This window comes from Hippopotamus amphibius, chromosome 4, assembly GCF_030028045.1.
Source record: "Hippopotamus amphibius kiboko isolate mHipAmp2 chromosome 4, mHipAmp2.hap2, whole genome shotgun sequence".
NCBI classification, from domain to species: domain Eukaryota; kingdom Metazoa; phylum Chordata; class Mammalia; order Artiodactyla; family Hippopotamidae; genus Hippopotamus; species Hippopotamus amphibius.
In genome coordinates, this window is record NC_080189.1 from 185,398,035 (window position 1) to 185,423,598 (window position 25,564).

Consider the following 25,564-nt stretch of genomic DNA (forward strand, 5'->3'; position numbering starts at 1 on the left):
TTTCTCTGTGAGCATGTACTGTTGTTACAAAGACGTCTTACTGACCCCTTATGTGTCAGGCACTGTCCACAGCATCAGGCATATCCACTTGTGGTTTTAGTCTTACATTTTAAAGTGTAAGACACTATGTATAAATGTCACGAATTAACTAAACCCAAATTCTTGGTTAGATTTTAAATGGAAATATAATTCACATACCATAAAGTTCACCCCTTTAAAAGCATCCAGTTCAGTGGTTTCTAGTATGTTCACAGAATGTGCAGTCATCCCCACTATCCAGTCCCAAGAAGCCCCATTCCCGTTAGTAGATGTGCATGTACTCCCCTCCCCCCAGCCCTTTGGCAGCCTTGTCTCTGTGGATTTGACTATTCTAGACATTTCATGTTTAGATAGTTTTCTCATTCCTCACTTGTAAACATTAGGTAAAGGAGGTCTGGTGTTTTTCTTGTTCGTGCTGTCTAAGCACTATAGGGCCTTTTTCCCTCCTTCCCTGAAGGCTCCTTCTGCAGCCAGCAGCTTAGCTCAGGAATGGGCCATGCATGGGACATTGTGTAGGGCTGTGACACTGTGTAGGACACTGGGTAGGGCTGTGAGAAGCCCCGGGGCCCGTTGCAGAGATGCCCACGTCAGCGCCCCACATTACAGGTGAGTCCTAACACACCTGCCAGCCGCGGGCTGTGCTCTGCCTTTTAGGAGAAGCTGCTGTGAGGTTCTCCTTATGTGCTTGGGATACTTTGCATCTGTTCACTTATTTTAAGCAGCCTATAAAAACTAAGAATCTGAAGCTATATTCTTCACTTGTCTGTACAGAGTGTGACATGTTATAGGCGAATGCACACTTATTATTTGTCGTTAGCTTGATCCTGAGTTAATTGTCTCATATTTGAAATAGGAATTCACCTCCAAAGAATCAAACACTTCTCACTAAAAACTGTTTATGGCACACACGGCTTCCTTACACATCATAGGATAAAATACTAAACCAAAGTTGCAAGTAGCTTATAATCTAAGCAAGGGTTTTCAAGGTATGAAGCTATAGGATCAGATCTGAAAACTGAAGAGTTTTCTTTTCCTGTTGGTTTTGTTTTGTTTCTTTTCTTCTGGTTTCACAGAAACACACTTGGTATGATTGGCTCAGACCTCACCTTTCCCTCTACTTGTTAACTCAACAAATGTGTGTTGAGAACCTCGTCCGCATCAGCCACTAGTGTTCTAGGTGCCTGGGGTTTGTCAGTCACCAGAACAGATCCAGACCCATGTTGTTGGGGAGCTTGTGTCCTGCCACAGGGAGAGAGGCAATGAATAAGCCATAATGGAGCAGTGTTGGAGAAGGGACCAAGGGGTGGGGTGATGGGCTGGCCAGGATGGGCCTCCCTGAGAAGGTGGGAGGGGCATTCACAGCGGAAGCGTTGGGGCTAGGTCAGCATCTAGGGAAGGGGGTGCAGTAGGTCACCGGTGACCCTGCTCCCTGACAGGCACGTTCCTGCTTACATCTTGATGAACCTGATTGTAATCAGTGGGCTGCTGGTCTTTTAGGGTCATTTTGAAGTCTTTTTTGTTTTGGTTTCACAAATAGATTTCATGGGAGGCTCCCATGCTTTGCACAGTAATGTGCTGTTTTGTTAGAAGTAACCCAAGTGTGGCTGGAACACCAGGTCACTTACCTGCCACGTGCACTACTGCCGGCGTGGTTCCTACACATCCCAGCCACGAAACGTTCATTCCCTCAGCCCACGGAGAGGCAGGAGGAGGCAGCATGAGCAGTGAGGCTGGGAGAGCCGGGCTCTGCCCCCAGCCGGCCCCAGCACCCTGGGATCTGGGGTGGGGTGCGCCCGGGTTTCCGCAGAACCCGAGACCCCACCCAGGTCCAGCCCGGCTCGTGAGGAGCCTCAGGCTGAGGAAGGCGGGGTGGGGATGCGGGCGGATGCCCACGGCCTCTTGAGGAGAAAGAAATTGGCCCTTACTATATTTTTGCCAGTAGCAGAAATAGATGGATTGAGCAGGGGCACAACGTAGCCTTGAGAGGCTGGTGACCTGGTGAGTCGTGAGAGAACCTCCTCCGCAGGTTCTCCAGATGCGCCGCCCCGCAGCCCGCGGAGCTGCTCGGCCTGGGGTCCCCGCGGCTCGCCCCCAGGCGCCCCCTGCTAGACCTGCCGCCGGGGACTTGCAGGTGGGGACCGGCCGCCTGTGCGCTCGGCGCCTCAGCGGGCGGGCCCGGGGGCGGGCGAGGAGCCCCGGCGCGGGGTCCCCGCAGACGCAGGACGCGCCTCCCGAGGCTGCGGGGCGCCGGGGAGAGGGGCGGGCGGGCCTCGCGCTGCGCGGCGGTGCCGCGGGGCTGTGTCGCGTGCAGCGAGGCTCGCGAGGACGTGAAGTTGTCCGCCAGAGTGATGCGTAGAATCTGAAGTAACGGCGGAGTAGCATCTGCATTTCGAATTAAAGAGCCGTAGCAGTCCAGCTCGCACCTTGGCGCAGGCCCCGCGCCGGGAGCGGGCCGCCAGGTGCGGGCGCGGGAGGGCGGGAGGGGCGCGCCCCGGCCCCGGGCCGGCCGTCGGCGCCGCGCTTCCCGCGCGTGTCTCTGACGGACCCCCCCCCCCCCCGCCCCGCCCCGCCCCCAGGATGGAGCCGAGTAAAAAGCTGGACGCGGCCGGCACCCTGCCCGCCAACCCCCCGCTGAAGCTGCACCCCGACCGCGGCGCCGGACCGGCCGTGCTCGTCCCCGAGCAGGGGGGCTACAAGGAGCGCTTCGTGAAGGCCGTGGAGGACAAGTACAAGTGCGAGAAGTGCCGCCTGGTGCTCTGCAACCCCAAGCAGACCGAGTGCGGACACCGCTTCTGCGAGACCTGCATGGGCGCCCTGCTCAGGTGGGTCCCCACCCCAGCTTCTCCCGTGGGGTCTCGACCCCGGTGCCTGTCCCCATCCGCCTGGCCTAGTTTTGCTGGAGGCGCTCACAGTCGGGGAAGGGGACATCCTCAGCAAATGACGACGGCAGCTGGGGCAAGCGCCCCCGAGGCTGGGATGGGGGGACAGGGCCGTAGGAAGGATGGGCCCGGCCAAAGCGGAGTGGAATCCAGCGAATGTCAAGGAGCCCGTGGCAGCCCTTGCGGGCCTGTCAGCTGGGAGTTGATGCTGTTTAGATCATGGGGCATGAAGGAGGCTGGAGTTTCACAGCAGAGCTAATGTTGGCTGAGAGAGCATCTTCATTCATCCTGCAGGTATCTCCTGGGTGCAGCGCTGGGCACTGTGCTCAGCCTGGGTCCCCACCGGGCGGCCGGGGCCGGGAAGGCTGCCCCACTGCTCCTCCAGACGCACCGCTGAGCGCAACCTCCCTCCCCGGCACCCTCCTCTGGGTGCTTACAGCTGTGCTCTTATCCACTCATCCCAAACTGTGAATTCACCTTTGCCCATTTGTGGGTGAAATAACTCTCAAATGGAGCTTAGTGTTGGCACCTGATTTCCCTGCACTGCACCTGTGGGCCTGGGGCGGGGCCAGGGGGCTGTTTCTCTTCTGGTTTGCATCCTTCTTTGCTCCTGGAGCTCTTCCTCCTCTGTGTTCTGCAGGTGTCAGGGGGTCCCACCCAGATGCTTCTCAGCCCCTGGGTCTAAGGATGTGAAAAGAATCCTGTGATTCAAACAGTTTAGCACAAGCTCCATATTAGTGTAGTCTAAATGGGTGGGCTTTTATTTTAAACTGTGTTAATTTCCTCTCCCACCTGCCTCCTGCTCCTGAAGCCTCTGCTGCCGCCCCCTGGCCTGGACTCCTGGTGCCCTTAGGCTGTCTAGGGCAGGGGCCCTGAAGTAGGGAGTGCTCAAAATTAGTTTTTATTTTTAATCTCTAGGAGGTGGTTTCCAGGCACAGGATGGGGGTGAGTTCAAGTCCAAAAAAGGACAGCTTGGGAGCACTGGCTCATGTCCTGTGTTTGGGGACAAGAATAATGTAGGAGACTCGTGGTTTCTTTAGACAGGGTCTACATTCCCACACTGTTACAGTCCACGTAACTGTGTCAGCCTCTCTGGACACTGTGAAGGAAATGGCCTGTGGGTAAAAGCACTGGCTCTGCTTACCAAACAGGGCCGTTTGAGGCTCTCCTGATAGCTGTGGACGCTCACACTGAAGAGCCCCTCCACATAGAGCTGCTTTTGGTTTCCAAAATAAAATTTCACTTTTAATTGAAAGGGACTTTCCAAGAGGGAATGATCTAAGCTGTTCTGCTTAAAAACTTCCTTATGAAAAATTCCTTATTAAAAAAGAATTCAAGCTCTTTTCTGGGGGAAAATGGGAGTGGGGTGGGTGGGATGAATTGGGAGATTGGGATTGCCATATAAACATTACTAATAAGAAAAAAATATCAACTTGTAAGTATATCCAGTTTATTGCATGTCAATTATATCTCAATAAAAGCCCTTTAAAAAAAGAATTTTAGCCCTTTTCTCCTATTTAAGCTGTATTTAAACCAAATTCACTGTGGCATCCTAAAACTCTGGTGGTTGCTCTGAGCTTCACACAGCAGACACAACCCTAAAGTAAATGGTTCACCATATCAAGTGGGTTCAGATGAGAAGGGAGCTTTCACTCTAATACGTTTTCTGTGTTTTCCCTCAGCTCCTCCAGCCCAAAATGTACTGCGTGTCAAGAAAGCATCATCAAAGATAAGGTATTCTTGGTTTTTTAATGAATTATTCTGTCACTGTTTTGAGCTGGATGGTGCCTTCCACGTCGTTTGCATCCACTGCCCTGGCTCCAAGTTTCTCTGAGTTGGCAGCTGATGGAGCAGGGTCAGGGCAGGGGAGTGTGTCCTGTAAGCACCCGGACAGACAGGGCAGGTCTGCTGGGCAGGTGCCCAGCCGCGTGACCTCAGCAAGGTGCTTCAGCCCCCGAGCCTGAGTCCTCACCTTTGTCAGGAATGGTTTCACCTCCCAAGACCCCCAGGTGGATGAGGAGTAGGTAGAGTGCGGAGATGTGCACTGTGGTCTCAGGTCTTTATCCCAGGTGCCTGCATGCCACCTTCAAGCAGTGCTTGTCTGAGGGGTTCCATTGGATGTGCGCTGTCCCTGCCCCCATGCAGCATCTTGAGGTCATTAGACACGTGTGGGATTTCAGCCCTTCCCTTGCCCACAAGGTCGTGGATGTCCGCAAAAGCCCGTGAGTGCCCGGGCACCCACTAGCCTCCCTCCTGGGCCCGGGGCCCTTCTCACCCATCCCTGTGGTCCTCCACGCGTTGCTGAGCCCTGCCAGGCACACTGCTCGTTTGAAACAAGTCATTTTTGAAGTACTTAAAATATCAATAAAAATATGTGGTTCTGATATTTTGATTAATGAACCTAACAGTTTTTTAAGTGTAGGTCATGAAATTGTACAATATAGTTCTCCCTCTGGGGTTTTCCCATGCCTTCGCTGTTAAGCAGCACAGGAAGAGTGCGGTGATGTGAGGGGTGCTGGTGATGGGAGCCTGTGGGCGGCCGGGACAGGGCCGTCCCACGTCACCTGCTCTGGGCGGTCCAGAGATGGAATTGTCCGTAAGGCCGGTGCCTTTTCTTCCTTAGCATTTACCTGCCACTAGAGACTTCACTTAGTAGTAGGGAGGGGGTTGTTTTTAAGAAAAACAAATCACTCAGTTCTACCCCTTGTCTTCATGGCGCCCTCTTAATTTGTTAACATGCATCTAAGCAATGTGCCTGAGAGAGAATGTTCTTATTTCATTATTCAGAATTATTATCCCTGTTTTTCAGTGGCATTGATAGCTGAAGAAGAATTACTAGATTTGTTGAAGAATCATGAGTGAGACTGGCTAAAGCCATGGATCCTTGTGGGAAAATGTGGGGCTGGCTGGGCCCCGGGAGACCGGGATCAGCCCCTCGGCAGGTCCCTGAGGATGGTGACTGTCCCAGGGCCTCTGCTTCTCCATCTGTAAAATGGGACAGCTCTAAAATTCTGTTCTTTTATTATTATGATATTTTCAATCTGTGTTTTTCCTCCCTAAAGTGAAACTCAAATGACTTAAGAAACTTAGGAAAAAAAAAAAAAGAAACTTAGGGAATTCCCTAGAGGTCCATTAGTTAAGACTTGGTGCTTTTATTGCTGTGGCCCCGGGTTTGATCCCTGGTCAGGGAAGTAAGATCCCACAAGCCATGAAGCATGGCCAAAAAGAAGAAGAAAAGAAAAGAAATCTAATGACACAGAAAGGAAGCTTATTTCTTACTGGTTAAAAATACCTGTTCTGTTGACTTTAATATCTTAAATTATGACCTTTTAAAAAAAGTCATGTTTGCAGAGGATTAGATTCGACTCCACATTAGTTTATTTTTAACTCTTAACAGCTGTTGATTCTGCTTCTTTGCTTGTGGAGTCAAGAAAGGCATATTGAGCTCCCTGTTTTCCCACTGTTACAGAGTGTTAGCGTGTGGGGGGTTCTTAGAAAAGCCTGAGGACTAGGATGGTGTAGCTCGTGTTGTTAGAAGGAGTGAGAATGTTGGTTTTCTAGGGGAAAAATAAAATTAAAGGAAGGTTTTCATTTTCAAAGGGAAGCATTTTCATTATTGGATTAACCCCAGCCTTTGCAACATGTGTTTTAAAAAATTTCTTAAATAGCAGGCTAATGCCTTCTTCTTGGTGAAAAATGAGTGGTAAGTGGCATAACCTTAGGAGCAAGAACCAAAATAAATGTTTTACAGACCATCTGCACAGTATTATCTTTTACAGTAGTTTCTCTGTTTCTCTGGTAAGGATCTAGAAGGGCACCGAGTTGTAGCGGACTCTGCCCTTGTCCACCCGGGGCAGTGCTAGCGCCTGGAAATCTCCAGGATCCAGATGTGAAGTTGGTCCTGGTGTGTCCTCGTCTCGAGTGTGTCAGAGTTAATCCGAAATGTTTGGATGCTCCAGAGTGGTCTTCGGTTGTTCAGTATAACTTGCGTACTTTTGGTTTATCTAATATAAGGTGGTAGTTAAGGTTATATTATTTAAATTGCGTCTCCTAGTGGGGGCGGCTCCTTCATTCTACTTACAGACATTAAAAAGTCCTTAATGCTTTCTGAGGCCCACTTAAGGGATGCTCTCATGTTTTTTTTAGAGTGGTTTTGCCTGGTCTAAAGTAACAGCATGTGGAGATTAAGAAATATTAATTCTCTAAAATAGCTATCTTTCAATTTCAGGTGTTTAAGGATAATTGCTGCAAGAGAGAGATTCTGGCCCTTCAGATATACTGTAGGAACGAAGGCAGAGGCTGTGCAGAGCAGTTAGCACTGGGGCATCTGCTGGTAAGTGGGGACGTGATGTGTGTCGGCTTCACATCCAGAAAGTCAAGTCCCTGATCAGTATAGTGTGGCCCCTTAAGACCATGTTTGCATTCATCTTTCAGACACAATCAAATATGAAAACAGTCAGAGCCACTTGGGTATGAAATACTATTTTTATAACATCATAGGCAGAACTGTCCATTGGTTTTTGAACATCCTACCCTATTTAGAGTAGAAGGAAATCTGAATTCAATTTTAACTATAGAAGGCCCATTGAAACCTTCTCCTTTTCATAACCATGAAATTCCATGTAACTTCTTATGCTTTTTTGATTAGTATCATATTTTATCCTGGAAAGTTATTAGAATTGGAATAAAACAGAGTCCTTAGCAGATAACCATTTATTTATCCAGGAAGAAGAGTTGACTTAATTCTTCAAAAGCAATATAGTTTGAGTAATCACTAAATGGAATATGAAATTCAATGTCTCTGCACTTGTCATTCTTCTCTGTGAAAAACTGGTCTAGCAGCAGATAGAAACATTTTTATAGGATTTAATTGCATAGAGGCTGGAATTTGGTATTTCATGTTGGAGTTTCGCCGATTAAGAACTTTGAATTGCCTGTCTTACAGGTGCATTTGAAGAATGATTGCCAGTTTGAGGAACTTTCGTGTGTCCGTGCTGACTGTAAGGAGAAAGTACTGAGGAAAGACCTGCGTGACCACGTGGAGAAGGCCTGTAAATACCGCGAGGCCACCTGCAGCCACTGCAAAAGCCAGGTCCCGATGATCACGTTGCAGGTGCGGCGTTTTCTTGTCTCACCCACCTTCTGCTCCATCCAGATGTCGTTTGTCTACAGAATAGCTTGTTAAGTGACTATTCTAACAGAAATAAAGAGAAAAGATAGGAGTAAATAGCAATTTTCATCTGACTTTATTTCAGAGTTAAGCTTTATTTGTTTTGCCCATTTTGATTTATGCAATTAACATTTTCCATTGCCTTGATTGACTGCCATTTGGGGTGCCAAAGAAATGAAGACTGATTATCCAAAAAAGGTAGAATTTTTCACTTGTCCCAGGGAATAGCCTCAAAATCTTGCTGGGTTGCTCAATCATTTTACAGCTCCGTGACATAACCAGTACTTCAACAGGGTAATTTATCCTGCAGTATTGAAGTGCAGCTGTCTCTCTTGGAAAGAGTGAGAATGCAAAATTTTTTAACGCCTCCGTTATTCTGGCACGGATTTATATCGTGCATGTGTTAGAATCAGATCACTTGTATGTAAATTAAAGAGAAACAGATGTTGGGATGGAGGACCAACTTTAAAAAGAGTCAGTGGTGTGGACACCCTCAAATATTTGTCTGCTGAGTACATAGGAGCTGTGCATTGACTGGTGACCTCGCCTTCCAGTGGGAAGGGATCGTAAGTGCTCTGAAGACAAGTGCGCTGGCAGCGGGAGGAGGGGAGGTCAGGGTGGCCCCTCTGAGGCGGGCGGGACGAAGCAGGAAGAGGGAGCAGCAAGCGGGGCTCAGGCGCCAAGATAGCACGAACTCAGCAGGTAGATTTCAGGGGCTCCCTCGCACAAAAGCGAGGTGCAGAGTGCACGGGGGGCAGACTAGAGGTGGGGGCACTGGGCAGCCTTGAGCGAGGGGCAGATGTAGTCAGAGTTGCACAGAGCCAGTGGGATTAGCCAGTGGCTGGAGTATGGAGTATGAGCTTGGAGGACGCCCAACGTTTGTAACTAGAGCAGCCGGACAGACCGGAGTGTCCTACCGAGGTGGGGCTCAGGGAAAGAGACCAGGCTTTGGGGGACTAGGGAGTGGTCTGGGCTTGCAGGTATGTGATAACAGGTGGTCCTTACAGCCTTGGGACTGGATCGAGTAGAAAGAAGGACCAGAGTCAGAGGACAGAGGCCCAGGGCACATGATGCTTACAGCTGGCTGAGAAGGGGAGGTCGTCCAGCAGAGGGGTGCCCAGCGTGGAAGGGTCAGGAGAGTGACGGCCCAGAGGGAGGCGGAGCGCAGGGCATGGTGAGGCAGGTGGGGCAGGTGCTGGTGAGAGGCTGAGCTTGGAGGGGCTAGGAATTGGCTGCTGGACGTGGCAGGACGATGACTGGTGGATCACCAGACGGGAGGGGACCGTGGAAGAGCAGCCAGGCATGAGAGCCAGTCGAATTCCTGGTGGATGTTCGGGAGTACTTACTGACCAAAATTTAGGAACAGTTTTCTTTGTTTTTCTGTATGAAATGAGACTTATTCTATAATCTCCATTTTACCTTACTTTGTATAACTTTCTTATGCCTGTGACTTTCTTCCATCGTGGAATCTGTTTCTCGTGTGATTCTCTTGTCCTTTCCAGTTATTAATAACCTTTAAGAACTGTGCCCTCCCCTTTGGAAAATAGCAGTAGTATTTCTCATAATTGAATACTTTCTTCAGTAATTAAATTCAGATGAATGAGACATGTACCCAGTGAGCAGTACTCCCGACCTTACACATGTTACTGTGTTGCTATCAAAGTTACACTTTGCTTCTTGCAAAAACTCAATTACCTTTATTTCCAGAATAGAATCCAGGAATTCATTTTCATATGAGGAAAAATTGCAGAGCATGTCAATTAATCAGCGTATAAGTAACCGACCCTGAGCTCCAGCCAAGGCTTAAAGAGGCTGGTTTTGGAATAACAGCATCACACATGGACGCGTGAAATGTTTGTTGAGTGCTGTTGGTCACCAGACCCCGAGCTAGTTGCTCAAGACACACAGGGAATACGTTGCGGTCTCTCCCCTTGACTTCACTTTCTGGTGGGGGAGACGGGCAGATATACAAGTATGTACATGGTAGTGTGGGAAGAGCCAGTTAACATGGTCTGATAGGGTCTAGGAGGGCTTTGGAGAAGAGGTGGCATTTGATCTGACCTGGACCTTAAATTTGTTGACTGCAAACAGGAGAGAGAGACACAGCAGGTACAGAGGCACAAAGTGATAATTATAAGTTTGGGACCTGAGTTGTGCAAATAAATATTCCTTATAAATCTTACCACACTTTTGTGATGAAAACTTTTTAAACTGTTTTCCCAGTGCTGACACTAGAGTGTGTCTTGGGGCAGATGGTACTTTCTGTCTGCCTGTGATAATTGTGAGAGACACGCCTGCTTGAGGTCACTGCTGGTGCACCGCCTTCCGGCTCCCGGACCCTCAGCAGGAGCAGGCAGCCCCTAACACCCACACTTGCTCACACACAGGGAAGGGGCCGCGACTCACTCCAGGTCCCCATCCTGTCAGCAGTGCTGGGATTTGGCTCCCAAGGCCTGTTCTTTCAACTCGAACAGTCTCATCCTCTCAGGCCTTAAGTTTATTTTTAAAAAGAGCAGTTGTTTAACTCAGGCCTGAAGCCCAGGTCATCGCGACTTTCCTCCGTGTCCTGTGTTTTGTGGTGTGACAGATATTTCAAGTGTTGATAAATTATAGATTGATAAAGCACTGAGATTCTGAACTGTTGCAGTTCATATAAGCGTTTCTTTTCTATTTTTAAACCACAGTATTGGCATATCAGCTATTTTCAAGTTTGTTTTTTTAATCTATTAGCGTAAAGTGTCAGAAAAAAAATCTCTTCTTTTCCATTTAGCCCAGAAATTATTGAATGTCCGTCTGTTTAAACAGTTCTGTTGATTTGTGAAAAGTCAAGAGTTGTAAAGACCTTGTCTCACCGGAACGTGTATACAGTTGGCCCTTGGACGATGAGGGGTTGGGGCGCCAGCAGTCTGCGCGGTCTTGAGCATGAGTGTAACTTTGCAGTCGGCCCTCCTAGCCAGGGTCCTGCACCCACAGACGCAACCAGCCGCGGGAGGGGTACTGCTGCAGTGCACATTCGGTGAAAAAATCCTCGTGTAAGTGGACTCATGCAGTTCAAACCCACGTTCAGAGGTCAACTGTATATTGTAATGGGAGCGTGTATAGGTACAGCCACTCGGAAGACATTTGGCAACATTTCATTAGGTGGAAAACGCGCGTCCTCAACTAGCAGTTCCTCTCCTAGCTCTTTAAGAGAAGCTGCACGTGCATGGCAGAGAGCGCGTGCGGCATAACCAGGGCAGCAGATCTGGGCACGACCCAAGCGTCCATCCGCTGGAGAACAGACACGTCGTCTGTAGCGACCCCCGTGGGCCGTGTGCACAGCAGGGGAGGTTGTATGACAGCAGTGACAGTCGGGGACCTGCATTCGTGCAACATGTGGATTCACCCGAGGAGCCTGGTGTTGGACCAGGTCATAGGAGAGTCACAGGGCGGAATTCCGTGCGCATAAAATTTAAAAGCAGTCAAGACAAAATAGTATTTTATCTGTTACACATGTGTGTGTAATGAAAGGAAGTAGAGACATAAGATTCAGCCTTGTGGTTTTAGTGGGGGAAAGAGGGGGTGAGGCAGGAGAAGGGCGTATGCAGGTGGATGGGAGTTGGTTACATCCTTCTCCCTGGTGGGTGTTCACTATGCAGTTGTGCTTTACAGCTTACACTTGCGTTACATCTATTCTGTGCGTGTGTCAAAGTCACGTTTAATTGTATAGGCAGGAGTGACCTCATTAATATGCAGAGAGTTCTTACATATCAACACATGAGCAGGTCTTTTTTAATAGATGTGTTATCTTCTTCTGGCTGTCATAACAAAGTACCACAAGGTTGGTGGCTTAAAACAACAGAAATGTGTTCTCTCACAGTCCTGGAGGCAGAAGTGTGGATCCAAGGTGTCCTCAGGGCCATGCCCCCTCTGGGGGCCCCAGAGAAGACCCCCCCTCGCCCTTCCTGGCCCCTGGTGGTTGCAGCCCTTGGGCTCCCTGACTCGCAGCTGCACTGGGCCCACCTCTGCCTGCCGTCCCCATGCAGTCTTCCTGCTGTGCGTCCTCTCCTGCAAGAACATCGTCACTAGACTCAGGGCCCAGCCTAATCCATTGTGGCCTCTTAACGTGTTACATCTGCAGGGTCAGATTCTGAGGTTCCAGGGGGACATGAACGTCGGGGGTCACTGTTCAAACCACTCCAGTGGGCAAAGCTATCAGAGGCAATTCACAGGAAATATAAATGGTTAACATAAAAAACATGCTCATATCTACACATTATTAAAGAATTGCAAGGCACTCTCATTGCCTTTTTCACCTATCGCTGTCAGAGATTTGAAAGCTTGATAGAACTGGCAAGAGGGTGGGCCGTGCATTCTCACTGCAGTGGGGGTGAGCCTGTGTAGGCTGATTGGAGGGCAACCTGGCAGTACCCCCTCCAAATCCCAGTTAAAATGCTCTACCTTTTGATACCCAGAAAAGCCTATTTCTAGCAATTCATCATTTGGACATCCTTGCACAGATCTGCAGGAATACAGGAAGCTACTGACTGGTCTTGCCTGCTGGCCCCAAGCCTCACCTCCCGGTACCCCCTACCCTGCCCTCCCCAGTACCCTGCCCCCGCCCGACCCTTCCTCAGAGCTCCCTCCCCGAGCCCCCAGCCCCGCTGCTTGCTCCCAGCACCCCTGCTGCAGTGGTGATTATCTGTCCATCCGCATTCCTAGCTGTCCTGGTTGGGCTGACCCCAACACCCGGTGCAGGCCTGGCCTGGTGAATGGGGGTGGGGTCAAGGGCATGTTCGGGAGGGAGGCGTGGCGTCCGTGGAGCATTGGCCGCGTTAGTTCTCCAGGCCTGTGACGGATTCCGTCCTCACGGCTGCCCTCCGAGGGAGGGTTGCTTACCCCGCTGCTTACAGGTGAAGCAGAGCGAAGCTGTTTGGCCGAGGTTTCCCCCGAAAGACGTGGCGGCACCTGGGAACTCTTAGGGACTCTGAGCACAGCCAGGCCCCCGTGGGGTGTCCCCTCCCACGAGGCGCTGGTCAGGCTCCGTCCGGCAGGTGCCTTCCCATGAGCTCGGAACAGCCGTGGGCTCGCCCACTGTGGGCCCTGCAGGCCTCTGGGGACCACACCTGGGAGCAGAGCAGCTGCACCCTGAAGGTGTCCCCTCTGCGCAGCACACCCACAGGGGCACTGGTCCGGACAAGGGATTCCAGACGGTGTGACGCCTGGCTCCAGTCCTCCCCAGGGGAATGGGGCCTCCTCGCAGGCACTGTGTCCTCGACCCACACACCTGTAGATCAGACAGCCTCGCAGCCAGCGCTGCCCCAGATACAGCTCAACAACGGCCTAACTGGAGCCCCAGCCAGGAGAACCGGAAATGTCCGAGGGCCTCAGAGGAAAACCCACCACGTCCTCTTCTTGCTGAGTGATGCCACCTCTGGGAGCCTGGCCTCCCACGGTTGTGTTATGTGGCAGGTCCGGCTCTGCCTGCGTGCATCTCCCTCCAGCAGTCCTTTGTCGCGTGCTCTCCAGGCCTTTGGTTTTGCTGTCCTTGTGGGAGTTCTTGCCTGCTCTTCGCTTGTGGACAGGTGTACTGGACAGGTGCCCAGCAGGTGCCCGTGGCATTGAACAGTCACCGTCATGCAGGCTCTGTGTTGAAATCTGTGCCATCCAGAGAAGGGCTGCCACAGAATTTATCCACATTTACCACGCACTGAAGGAAATCTAGATAAGATCTCAGGAGAGTCATTTAAATACCGAGTAGGTCATGCTGTTTTCAGGTTCTTGAGAAGCATCATTTCTAGACCCCAAATTGAGAAGCCAGAGAACTGTCCCCTCCAACCCGCAGAGGCTGGGCCCCGCCGTCCACCCACCTTGTGAACGAGGCCAAGGCCTAGCCTAGCGGGCACAGGTGTCAGGGCAGCCTGGGCAGAGGGGACATAGCTAGAGGGAAGCTGTCGTTAGGACGCACCCGCCGGTGGGCTATGCTCCCACGAGTGGCCCTGGCCGTCAGATCTGAGTAGCTCTTGTGAGATGCCTTCTGTTCAGCACTCAAGCTTTTGTAACGTCGTGACCCATCCAAGTGTGATGTGAGTCTTGTGACACAAGGACTTGACCGTGAGCGGAGGGCTTCCCTCGGTTCCTCGTGGGGGCGCTGGTGGGATCTGAAGGAAGGTGGGTTGTGTCTTTCAGCGTTGGCAACACTTTCTCTTTCTCCTTCAGAAACACGAAGACACCGAGTGTCCCTGCGTGGTGGTGTCCTGCCCTCATAAGTGCAGTGTCCAGACCCTTCTGAGGAGCGAGGTAAGGGGTGTGGCTGGGCCCTGCAGGAGCTGGGGATCCTCCTCTCTTCCCTTAAAGCTGAGGCCAGAGGTTTTCACCGGTTGTGAGAGTGGTACTCATGGTAGAAAAATCTCATGCTGTTTTTGGAAGTCAGATATTTCAGAAACAAAAGCTGCGAAGTGATAAATTCAGAGCAAAATATCGTTGAGAATTAAGAAAATGGAAATATTTACAATGCAAGCAAAGGTGACACTTTTTAGGTTTAAATTTGTAAACTAGGAATTACTGTAAGATTATCTCAAGAAGATCAAGTTAGAAGATTAGAGATGCTCCTGAGCCATTTTGGCTGCACGTGCTGTGCAGGGTCTACGCCGGGGGCACGTGGGTGCAGGGCTGGTGCCCACACTGCAGGGCGTGGGGGGGGGGGGGGGCTGCACGTGGACAACCTCCCCCCGAGGCTGTGCGTGTCACGCTGCCCTCGGGCACGCTTTCTTTAAGGCAGGTAGATTTTGCAGTAACCTCACTTGATCAGGGTATATCCAGATGGAACAATTCCAAGGATTCTTGATGATTTTTGAGTCTGATGCTGGCCTCTGTCCCCTTTGGCTGCTGTTCTGGGAGCCATCTGGGGCTCCTGTGGGCTCTGGGGGTGCATGCACCCCAGTCCCCATGTCCGGTCCCCTTGGTCCTGGGTGCTCTGATCTGAGGAGCCTGCTCACCTCAGCCTTTTTTGACAGCCTGGGTGTCAGGGGTGGGGGGGATCAGTCTCTCATGTCCATGACTGAGCGAGAGGAGCTGTGTGGGCCTGAGGCCAGGGACGCGGGTGCAGGGAGGCCCCCGGAGCTGCCCACTGAGCTGCGCCCTCCCAAGGACACTGACTCTGCGGGGCAGGGGGGCAGGGGCAGGGCCTTGCCCGGCGACAGTGGCCTCTGGGCCCCTGAACATGCCTCTGGGAGCAGCAGGGGAGCATGCAGGTCCTTTCCACAGCTACAAGGTCCCTCTGTTAAAGGGAATGTGTGAAGAGTCTGTACTGTTGAAGTAGCCTCCAGGATTCCATACACCTTCCTAAGTGTTTCCTCACTCGGGGCTGTCTGTATTAGGGACAAAAGCTGCCTCCATTTTGCCTCTGAGTCATTTTTATTTTTAAAAATCTTTACACCTGCATTTCTCTTGGGTTTCTGGTGAAAGAGGCTGTTGCTTTACAAATGATTCTTGCTTCTGTCCCCAAGCTCCTGTGAGTCCTGTAGGCCTCTGAGAGAGATGATGTGAAGCCAGTTTAGGAAAACATACAACCCTGACTTTATTGTTAGTGCGCTGAAAATAATGACAAACTCTATATGGCCCCGAGTTTAACATTTTAACAGCAGGAGTGTTAGCTGGTCAGATTCACGATTGTGTTAATGGCAGTGAAAGAATACGTATTAAAATTTTCAAACTGACATTACTATACACACGGCCTCCTGTTGGGTTTCTGTGCCTGTCACCTGCAATATGCCTTTTGGGCGCTTTCCTCCAGGTGCAGGCCAGGGCCTCTGCGACCACCACGCCCCTGCCCCGGCTCAGACCTTCCGCAGGGTTGGCCTTGACCGTGGTCAGGTGGGTCTCTCGGGCCGTCCTCTTTAACTGTCACAGCAGGTGAGAGAACCGTCCTGTGAGCCACCTCCTCTCGTCCTGATACTGACCTGAAGGGAGAGGACTGTCTTTGTCCTGGAGGACAGAGGAGAAAGTGTAGAAGCCACCAGCAGCTGCCAGAGTGACACAGCCTGTGAGCCTCTGGGAGTGTATGTGTGCTGGCTCGTGGGAAAACACATTCCCGGGGCTGCTGTGCACAGACCGCTCTCCTAATTCAGGGTCTGATTGCTTTCTATAAAGATCTATCCCTAGAGTTTCCTGATGAGAATTTCTTCCATAAAGAAAGAAATTATCCTTAAATTGTATTAGCCTAATGTAAAACACTATGTCTTTAAAATGTAGACATTTCAGTTCCCTTTTATCTTGAGGGGGCACCGTAAATAGTTTTTATTTGATGATTTGCCAGCTTTGAAGCTGAACACAGGTTCTTCCTCGCAAAAAGACTTACCCTCTCCTAGTCACTCCTAATTGTCCTCCGTGAATTGGATGTGACCATATTAAGATTTGTATTGTTAGAGTGACCTTAGAGGTCTTTGAAAAGCTACATGAACTTCTGGCCGTACAGAGGGAAAAAAGTCTTTTCAGGAGTACTGAGAGCAATGGTATATTGTGTAAGCTTGCTTTGGAGAGATACTTACTTTCGTGTATTGCATATTAGGTGTGTGACCCAGTTGCATCCTGAATGCTTTCTATTTTTTGTGTTTCATGCAATTTTTGTTTATAGTCTTTAAATGTGCATTTCAGTTTATGTTTTTTTTTTTTTCCTTTTTAAAATTCTGGCACTGCAGACAGCATGTCACAAAACAACTTGTTCTAAAGAAACCACAAGTTTAAGAAATGTTATAGTGAATGTATTTCTGTATATTGGTGTATATATGTGTATACACGTGATGATACTGTATATTTATTGCATTTAAGTCTAGGAAGCAGGTGCTATACACACACCTGTAGCTGATAAACACCATTTGTAATAGTGTTACAACCTGGATGCTATCTGTGCCCTTGATATGTTTGAACATTTTCATGCAAACGTTTGTGCCACAACTCACGTCTCTTTCCCGTTGCAGTTGAGTGCACACTTGTCAGAGTGTGTCAATGCCCCCAGCACCTGTAGTTTTAAGCGCTATGGCTGCGTTTTTCAGGTCAGTATCCGACATTTGTCCTTCCCAGTCGCTGACATTCCACCATGAGAGAAAGTTACTCTATTAACATTTAACATGCAAGCTCTGGGCTTTCAGTTTTGTCGTGGAACCAAGTCGCCTGCTGCATGGGTCACGAAAGCCTTGTGCAGCAGACGTGGGGGCCCGCCTTCCAGGCCGCGGGTGTCATGAGACTTCTGGTAGACACCTGTGCTGACGGGGGGGTTAATGCCTTAGGAGAACGATTCCATTCAAAACCAACTAGTGAATGGGACCAATAGGACCTACATTTGGTGGGGTCTCTGCGTAGACTGTTATGGAATTGGAGCTGTTCCTTGAATATAAGTCACTGCAAACCGGACACGGTTTCAGCGGTGTGTGCGTCAGTGCACAGTTGTGAGCACCGCACGCATGTGTCCATAGTGCGTCCCAGGCACATGCCACACATACATGCCTGGAGGGCTGTGTGCAGAGGAGGCCTCCGCCAGGCCTGCGCCTGGGTCGGGAGAAACCTGTTCCTGGGTTTTTTTTTTTTTTTTTTTTTTTTAACACGTCTGAGATTGCAAGTGAATTTGAGCTAGTTTGTATTTAAATGCATATCTTAATCTTAAAACTATCAAAGGGCAGTATATAATATAATTAAAGTATTTTACATTTGATTTTATGTTATCAATACATTATTACGAAATCAGTACAGAGATATTGGCATCTCAGTATTTTCTTAGAAACTAAAAAACCTGAGAGTAAGAATGACTGTAGCTTTCCCTTTGCTTCAGTCTCTAAGGAGACTGAGCGCTCACCACTGTTATGTCGTATGTACATATATATCATTCATTCTGTGTATGTATATATATATGTTTATATATAGCAGTACTTATATCAACATATATATATGAATATTCTATGTACAGAGTATATGTTTTGGAGATCATTAAAATGCTTTTTGTGGCTTTTAAATTTTCCAGTATCAAAACAAATTATATTCTTATACCAAGTATTTCCTTAAATATATGAAGTACTGTTTCACGTGCTTACTACTGACTCTGAGATGGTCTACATCTTATGTACTCTGTAGATTGTTTATGTTCTGTATGTAACTTTCTAAGTATACTTAGAATAGTTAGGAACAGTACATTTTCTGATACAGTGTATTTCACCTAGTAAGTTAATACTGTAATAAATCTAGAATCCTACTTTGATTACATATTCACTAGATTATTATAGCGGCGTCTAGCTATGACTTCAGGTGTCTAAAAGTTTTCCATTTATATTTTAATGCAAAAAAATTTATTAGGGAACAGAAATGATATATCTAAAATTTAATGTCTGGATGTTACCAGTATGAAACCTAGGTAAGAAGGCCCTTGGTGAGAAGCTTGAGGAGTGAAGCTCATGGTCGCAAGATAGTTTTAGCATCGCAGTGTCTCGTCCTTGAGCTGCTCTGTTCTTCTCAAAACAGCCTCCTCACTGGCATGCAGTAGAGCAGGGGCCACTGAGCAGGGCCCTTCTGAGCTGGAGACTCCCTGTGACCCTTCCATGAGCCAGTCTCCCCCTCGTGTGTAGTGCCGGCGTGAGCTCATCTGTGAGTCTCTGATGCTCTTGGAGTGAGGTTGGCTTAACGTATCACCCCTTTGTTCTCGCAGGGGACAAACCAGCAGATTAAGGCCCACGAGGCCAGCTCCGCGGTGCAGCACGTCAACTTACTCAAAGAGTGGAGCAACTCTCTAGAGAAAAAGGTACACCCCACCGTCTCCTGCTTTTGTTGGTTTTTAGTAATTCTTCAAATTATTTGAGGAAGAAAACCTTGTTTATAGTTAGGAATGGACTTGGGTAAAAGAAACAGCATCAAGAGAGTGTCAAAAAAGTAAATTCTCTTCAGGTGATCTTGAGTTTATAAATGAAGGTGTGTGTTGCTCTTTGTTTTTTAATTGCCAAGCAGGTATGAGGTGCATTTTAAAAAAGCCACATTGTGGTTCTCTTAGCATTGATCTAGAACAGGGATTCTCACCTCCAACCACCCCCCACCCCCAGCCGTTTCTTTTTTGTAAATAAAGCTTTATTAGAACGAGGCCACGCACACTCATTTCCGTGTGGTCCACGGCTGCTTTTGCACCACGATGGCAGCATTGAGGAGCAGAGACAGAAATTGTGTGGGCCGCACAGTGCCCCCAGTACCACTCTCCGGCTTTTTACAGAAAAAGTCTACCAGTCGCCGATGTGGAAGGCTGGTTACTAGTGTTACATGCTCTGCCATTCTCTGTTTTTCTAAGAGACTAGGAGGAAAGGATATTTCCACATCACTCGTGTTACTGTTGACTGTGAAGGTTGGGGGACCACACGGCCCCTTCCCAGACATACCTGCTCTCCTAGGTTTCTCCTCGAGGGGCCCCAGCTGTGGGGTCTGGACTCCTTAGCAGGCACCCACTCAAGTAACACTCCTTCCTGGGGGAATTTGTTCTGTGGTGCTTAGCTTGGCGGGCCTTCTTCTCTGAGGGAAAGATGAAAACCTCCAAGATTTGATAGAGAAGAAGGTTCTAGGATCTTCCATTGCGGCTTGTGGCTAATATACAAAAATAAGAACTTAATTTGATATTCAACAAGCATGTGCTGAGAGCTGGTGGTGGGAAGGCACTAGGAGGGTTTACAGCAGCCGGGGGAGTTGTTGTTCGCCTTCCAAAGGTTTGTAAAGATTGAATATCTTATGTTGAGTATTAAATCCAAGCAATTTAAAATGTAAATGTACTTGAAAGAGTCCAAAGTTTTAAATCAAAAGATGTTTATGAAGTCTGACATAAAATAGTTTTTTTAATATAAACGCCTCAGCTGGCAGTGAGAAGCAGTGGAAGGGCTTGCGTGTTGTGTGCACACGCGTGGGACAGGAGCAGCCTCCTGTGTGACGGTGAAATAAAATCTGTGTCACCTGAATCATTTATGACTTTCCCGTGAGCACATATTTGCTCTGAGTTCAGTGACGGTTTACCTGTGAATCTTTCTTTTCCCCTCCTTTTGAAGAATGCGTTGTTTTGCCTTCTAAAATTATAGGCATAGATCTCAGGGCTTTTGATCTCTCACAGATACGGCTTCTCATTTATCTAAAAGGTTGTTCCTTTCACGAAAAGTGAATTGGTTTTGTTCCAGCTGTGCTGGTTACGTAACCGCTGAGCGGGGCTGGGGTGCACTTTCCCCCCAACAGCTGTGGGCAGGGCCGTCGCCAGGGGAGCTCCCTGGACCCGCGGGGTGTCTGAGGGTCTTCCCGTGACTTACGTCCTCCTGCCCTGCCACCTTGGCACGTGTCCCCTGAGAGCGCCCGCTTTACCTCGGGACACAGCCGCGCAGCCCACGCCCCCTCCCCAGCTGCTCTCCCTCTGCGAACAACACACACGGCTGATGGGGGGGCCACGTTGCTGCTGGCACACTTGAAACATCTGTTCTCTTGGTTTTGTTCAAGGTGAGCCTCCCTGACTCCATCCCCCTGCTCAGGTCAGCCGGGCCTCCACACTGTGCATCCTTCCTTGTGTTCATGAGAAGCTGGCTTCTCTTCACGGGGCCCAAGAGCAAAACCTAGACAACGAATGGAGATATTTGTATTTTCTTAAAAAGGGAATTTGTTTCTCATCATAGAATTATTCAGTTACAACCTCCTGAGTTATTTTGTTCATCTACAATAGAAAATAGAATGTTTGAGTTGGTTAGGAAAGACTGGTTATTACATTCACAGTCAAACTAAAGAAAAACTGTTTTGTAAAATCGGGACTTAAAAACACCCATTTTATATTTTAGGAAAGCTTAAATCAAAGGGAAGTGCGGAGTGCCCACTAAAACAGGCTGGGGTAGGGGATGTTCTCGGTGAGGAGGGTCTTGGGAAGGACAAGGGGCCCCCGTTTTCGTCTCCTGTGTGGCTGTCACACTGTGCTTCTTGGAAGCACACCTGCCAAGTAGACTTTCCTGCGCCTGTGACTGCCTGCAGACGATGAAGGCAGGGGTCTGCAGGCACCCAGGGGCTGGGCTCGTTGATTAAAATAGGTAAATAAATAAGGAGTTTAAGGGCAGTCCCGAAATTAAGAGACTGATGTGGCTTGATGTGTGATCAGTGAGAGACACTTCTGTCATCTGCAGGTAGCTTGACTTGCTGCAGAAAGAAGTGCTGTTGGTTTTGGAGATACTACTGAGATTTTTATCAGAAAGGTTGGCATATGTGCATGGTATCTTTCCTCGGGGTGTGAGAATAAGGAGCCTGGGAATGGTGTCCATCTTTGACAGATGGGAATGAGTGAACTGTAACTTTACAAAAAGCAAAAACACCACTGCCTGCTACCTGTGGCCCAGTCTGGAGGCTGCAGGCTGGTCACCTGTAGGAAGTCGTGGACCTATGAGACATATGTTAGGAAGGAAGGTCTGTTTGTGCTGGGTGAGATCCTGGGAGAGTGAAGTCTACATTGCAAGTTTTGTATGCCTTCATAAATACGTTTGTTATAAATAAAATAGACTGAGACAGCACCCAAAGGTGCTGTCCGCCAAGCAGAGTGAGGATTGTAAGGATGCCTGGCTGTAGGCCGGTTGTTCTCCAGAGGGGCAAGGTCAGGAACCCAGCTGTGTCCTGAGATGCCGTGGCCGTCACCGTGGCCAGGCCGTCCTCAGGTGCTGCAGATGTTAGAGAGGCACCTCTGAGTGGAGCTGCGATATTCCGACCCGTCGTGGAGCGCGCCGTCCTCGGGGGTGGCGGCCGCACCCACGTGGATGCAGACAGCTGTTGGCAAGGGAGCCTTTCCAAGGACCAAAGTGCCCCTTGCGGAACACTGTGAGGAAGAGGCCTTGTAGGATTGCCCTTGAACTCCTTACCCAGGGGGCCTTTAAGACTAGTGTAAGTTGGTTCCTGGGAGCTGGTTATTTTTCAGAGAGGGACTTTGAAAAAGTCAGAGGTGGGCTTGGAGCCACCCCCCAGCAGGCCCTCCCTGGGCTGCGTGGCCTCCGGGCACACGCAGCCACAGCTCCTCCCGTGGGGTGGGGGCGGGGCGGGCTGGCTCCAGGGTCCCCCGCAGCACATGTGAGCCTGTTTTTTCCCATCCTGCTTCCTCATTCTGTTGAGAGAGCTTTTCAAAGGGCGGTGTTTGGCCCACTGGTGGGCGTGAAATAATCTTGTGGGTTGCAACTAGCTTTTTTAAAAGTAAAATAGAATAAAGTAGAAAATACCAGGGTGCATGGCAAGTGATTAGGGCAAGTTTGGTTTTGTGAACCCTATTTTTAGGAATATGCACATGTACACAAGTGTGTGTACAGATGAGGTGGGATGCAAGGATGTATTTCCTACTAGGTTTCCTGGTCAGAGTTTGAACACCACTCTGGTAAAAGATTAGTTTGTTTTCAGCAAAACCTTTCAAAAGCATCCCATTCATTCTGAAGTTCAGTCATTGCTGCCCTTTGCCTCATCTTTGATTCCGGGGAGAGAGTCTGAGAAATGCAGCTGTAGGATCCCTGTTAAACTACCAGGGCTCTGATTTCCTGTAGGAAGGGATATTTTTTTTCCCCGAACTCCTTTCAGTGAGCTCATAGAAAGCCTATGTTGTAAACATTTAATTACCATTATTATAATTGTTATTAATTAATATTAGAACCACTTTTTGTTTGCTTAATTGAGGACTTTGTTTTTCAGGTTTCCTTGCTACAGAATGAAAGTGTCGAAAAAAACAAGAGCATACAGAGTTTGCACAACCAGATATGTAGCTTTGAAATTGAAATTGAGAGACAAAAGGAAATGCTTCGAAATAATGAATCCAAAATACTTCATTTACAGGTAAGGAGTTTAAGATTATGGCTGGATAAAAGGGGACACATCTGTGTTCTCCTCCAGGACTTTCTCAGGGAGACATTTGAGCAAAAGTCCTAATCTTTCTCAAATGAGGCAGCTTGTTTCTCTTGCTTAAGTGAGACTCGCCGAAGGTGGCCTGGGTTCGCGGGGGGCGGCCTGGGAGGCTGCAGGCGCCTCTCCTCCCTGCCTCTTCCTGGAGGGCCAGCCCATCACCTCTCCTCTGTGCCTTTGATTCATTGTTGGTGAAATGAGACTCAAAGCCTTTTTTTTTTTAAATTGGCTGTTTTTATTATTATTATTTAAGATTTCATATTGTTCATGAGTAGTTATGTGTAAAGTTTCACTTCCTAAAGTGAACTGAAGCCAAACTATTTTGTTCTGAATCTTCTAGCGATGCACGTACACAGTGTCACTTTATTTCACCACAACGATCGACAGGTACCTCCAAAACAAACACATAAAAAGGGTGACGTGTGAACAGGCCTGACGGCAGCGTGCCTCCTCGTTCCCGTTACCACCACAGGCTTCCATCAGGCGCTTGTGTGTGATTCTCCTGGACGCGGCCTTCATGTCCGCTTACTCAGAACGTACCTTTGTGACAGTAACCACAGTGGGACAAGCAGCCGAAATGGTCTCTCAGTGCTTGTACTTACAGCGTTTCCCTAAATTATCTGGAAGAGAAAATAGTTCTGATAGCACAGAGTCACGGCATCTTTGAGATTGTCTTTCCTCCCATTTTACTGCTGAGATTAGGTGTATGCCTTGAATTGCATAGGGACTTATTAGATGAACTTCATTGGTGTTAAACTTTGTGGTTGTCCAGAGACAAGGAAAACACAATGAAACGTTGGATTGTAGTAGAAAAGATAAACGTCATAAGTATTGCAAACAGCCAAAAAAAGTTCAGTGTCCCATAAAACACCACCATAGCGCCTGCGGGAAGTCCATGGTGTTTTGCTGAGGCCTCGGAGAGGCTGGTCAGTGTGTCCAGACGGGCCCGCGCTGCTGTCTGGTGAGCAGGCCCAGCTGTGCGCGGCGTGGCTGCCGTGCACAGCCTGGGGCTCAGAGGGGTGCGTGGAGAGGCCGAGGAAATTCTGTTATGCTAGAAAACCACTCGTTAAGCATATCAACAGCAGAAGGAAGAATAAGTAGTGGGTTCATTTTTTTTTATTTAGTTATTTTAATGTAGTGGTTTGCAGAGTTTTTTATTGAAGTATAGTTGATTTATTGATACAATGTTGTATGAACTACTGCTGTACAGCAAGGTGATTCAGTCATATATATACATACACACATTCTTTTTTAAATATTCTTTTCCACTGTGATTTATCATAGGATATTGAAGAGAGTTCTCTGTGCTGTACCATAGGACCTTGTTTATCCATTCTACGTGTATAAAAAGCTTACATCTGCTCACCCCAACCTCCCGCTCCATCCCTCCCCCAACCCCCTCCCCCTTGGCAACCACCAATCTGTTCTCTATGTCTGTGAGTCTGTTTCTGTTCATAGGTATGTTCATGTGTGTCATATTTTAGATTCCACATGTAAGCGATATTATATGCTGTTTGTCTTTCTGACTCCACTTAGCACGATAATCTCTAGTTGCATCCATGTTGCTGCAGATGGCGTTATTTCGTTCTTTTTTATGGCTGAGTAGTATTCCATTGTATATATGTAGTAGTGGATTCATTTATAACCAAAAAAAAATGAGTGTCCACGCCGAGGTCATAGATGCACTCGCCCAGCACCTAGGAGATTTTATGTGCATTCCTCACGTCCATGCCCCGCTTCCAGCATGAAAAGTTTGAATTTACTTTAGAGTTAATCATTCCACTGTGTGTGATGCGTGTTTTAAAACCTCCGTGGTTGAAGAAACCCCTGAGATCTAAGAGAGAGATCCAGATCCAAGCTGCAGAGCCTGGGAGGCCAAGGCTGAGCAGTGCCGTGGTCAGTGGTCAGTGGTGACCCCTGCAGCTGCCCTCCCCCTCCTCCCCCTCCCCCTCCGCCTCCTAAGCGAGGGAGGAATGGAGGGAGGGAGGGGGGGATGGACGGAGGATGGACGGATGGAAGGGAGGGAGGAAGGAAGGAAGGGAGGAGGAACAGGGGAAGTCAGCTGTATTTCAATAGAGGGATAGAGATTAGGAACGGGGCTGAGGGGCGGGAAACCCCTCAGGACGGCCGACCTTTCCCTGGTGGTCTGCAGAGACCCGCGGGCAGCTGGCTAACGTCAGGATGGGTGACATGGTCAGTGTGCTCGCTGGTGCTGAGGGGTGGCCTGGACCGTCTGCCTCTGAGTGAACGCTGACTGCGGCCCTCGGGCTGGGCTGGAGGTGGCGGCCCTGGGTGAGGCTCCCTCCAGCCCCTCCCGACCAGCCCCGTGGCTTCTGCAGAGCCTGCCTCAGACCTGCCCCTCAGGCCTCACCTGGAGCCTTCCAGCCGCCAGAGGAGACTTTCCCCAAACACTGTCCCGCGGCTCAGGGCACCGCCGGGACCAGCCAGTGTTCCGCGTGGCCGCCTCTGCCACACTCTCCTCGGTGGAATAGACCTTCTCTCTCTGCCTTCCTCTCCTGACCCTGGCTGCTCCTCAGACACCTCAGATGGCAGTGTAAACGCCGCCTCCTCCAGGAAGCCTTCCCCACCC

General features: G+C 49.2%; 1 protein-coding gene across 2 annotated transcripts in view; it reads left to right on the top strand.

Moving 5' to 3' along the window:
• Nucleotides 1-25,564, top strand: part of TRAF3 (TNF receptor associated factor 3) — a 111,493-nt gene that overhangs the window by 79,092 nt on the left and 6,837 nt on the right. For both annotated transcript variants that reach the window (XM_057731943.1, XM_057731944.1), the window contains 8 exons: nt 2,616-2,861; nt 4,601-4,652; nt 7,147-7,251; nt 7,864-8,031; nt 14,287-14,367; nt 17,046-17,120; nt 18,761-18,853; nt 22,768-22,908. In XM_057731943.1, the coding sequence (XP_057587926.1) occupies nt 2,616-2,861; nt 4,601-4,652; nt 7,147-7,251; nt 7,864-8,031; nt 14,287-14,367; nt 17,046-17,120; nt 18,761-18,853; nt 22,768-22,908 (961 nt within the window). The remainder of the gene's footprint in view (nt 1-2,615; nt 2,862-4,600; nt 4,653-7,146; nt 7,252-7,863; nt 8,032-14,286; nt 14,368-17,045; nt 17,121-18,760; nt 18,854-22,767; nt 22,909-25,564) is intronic.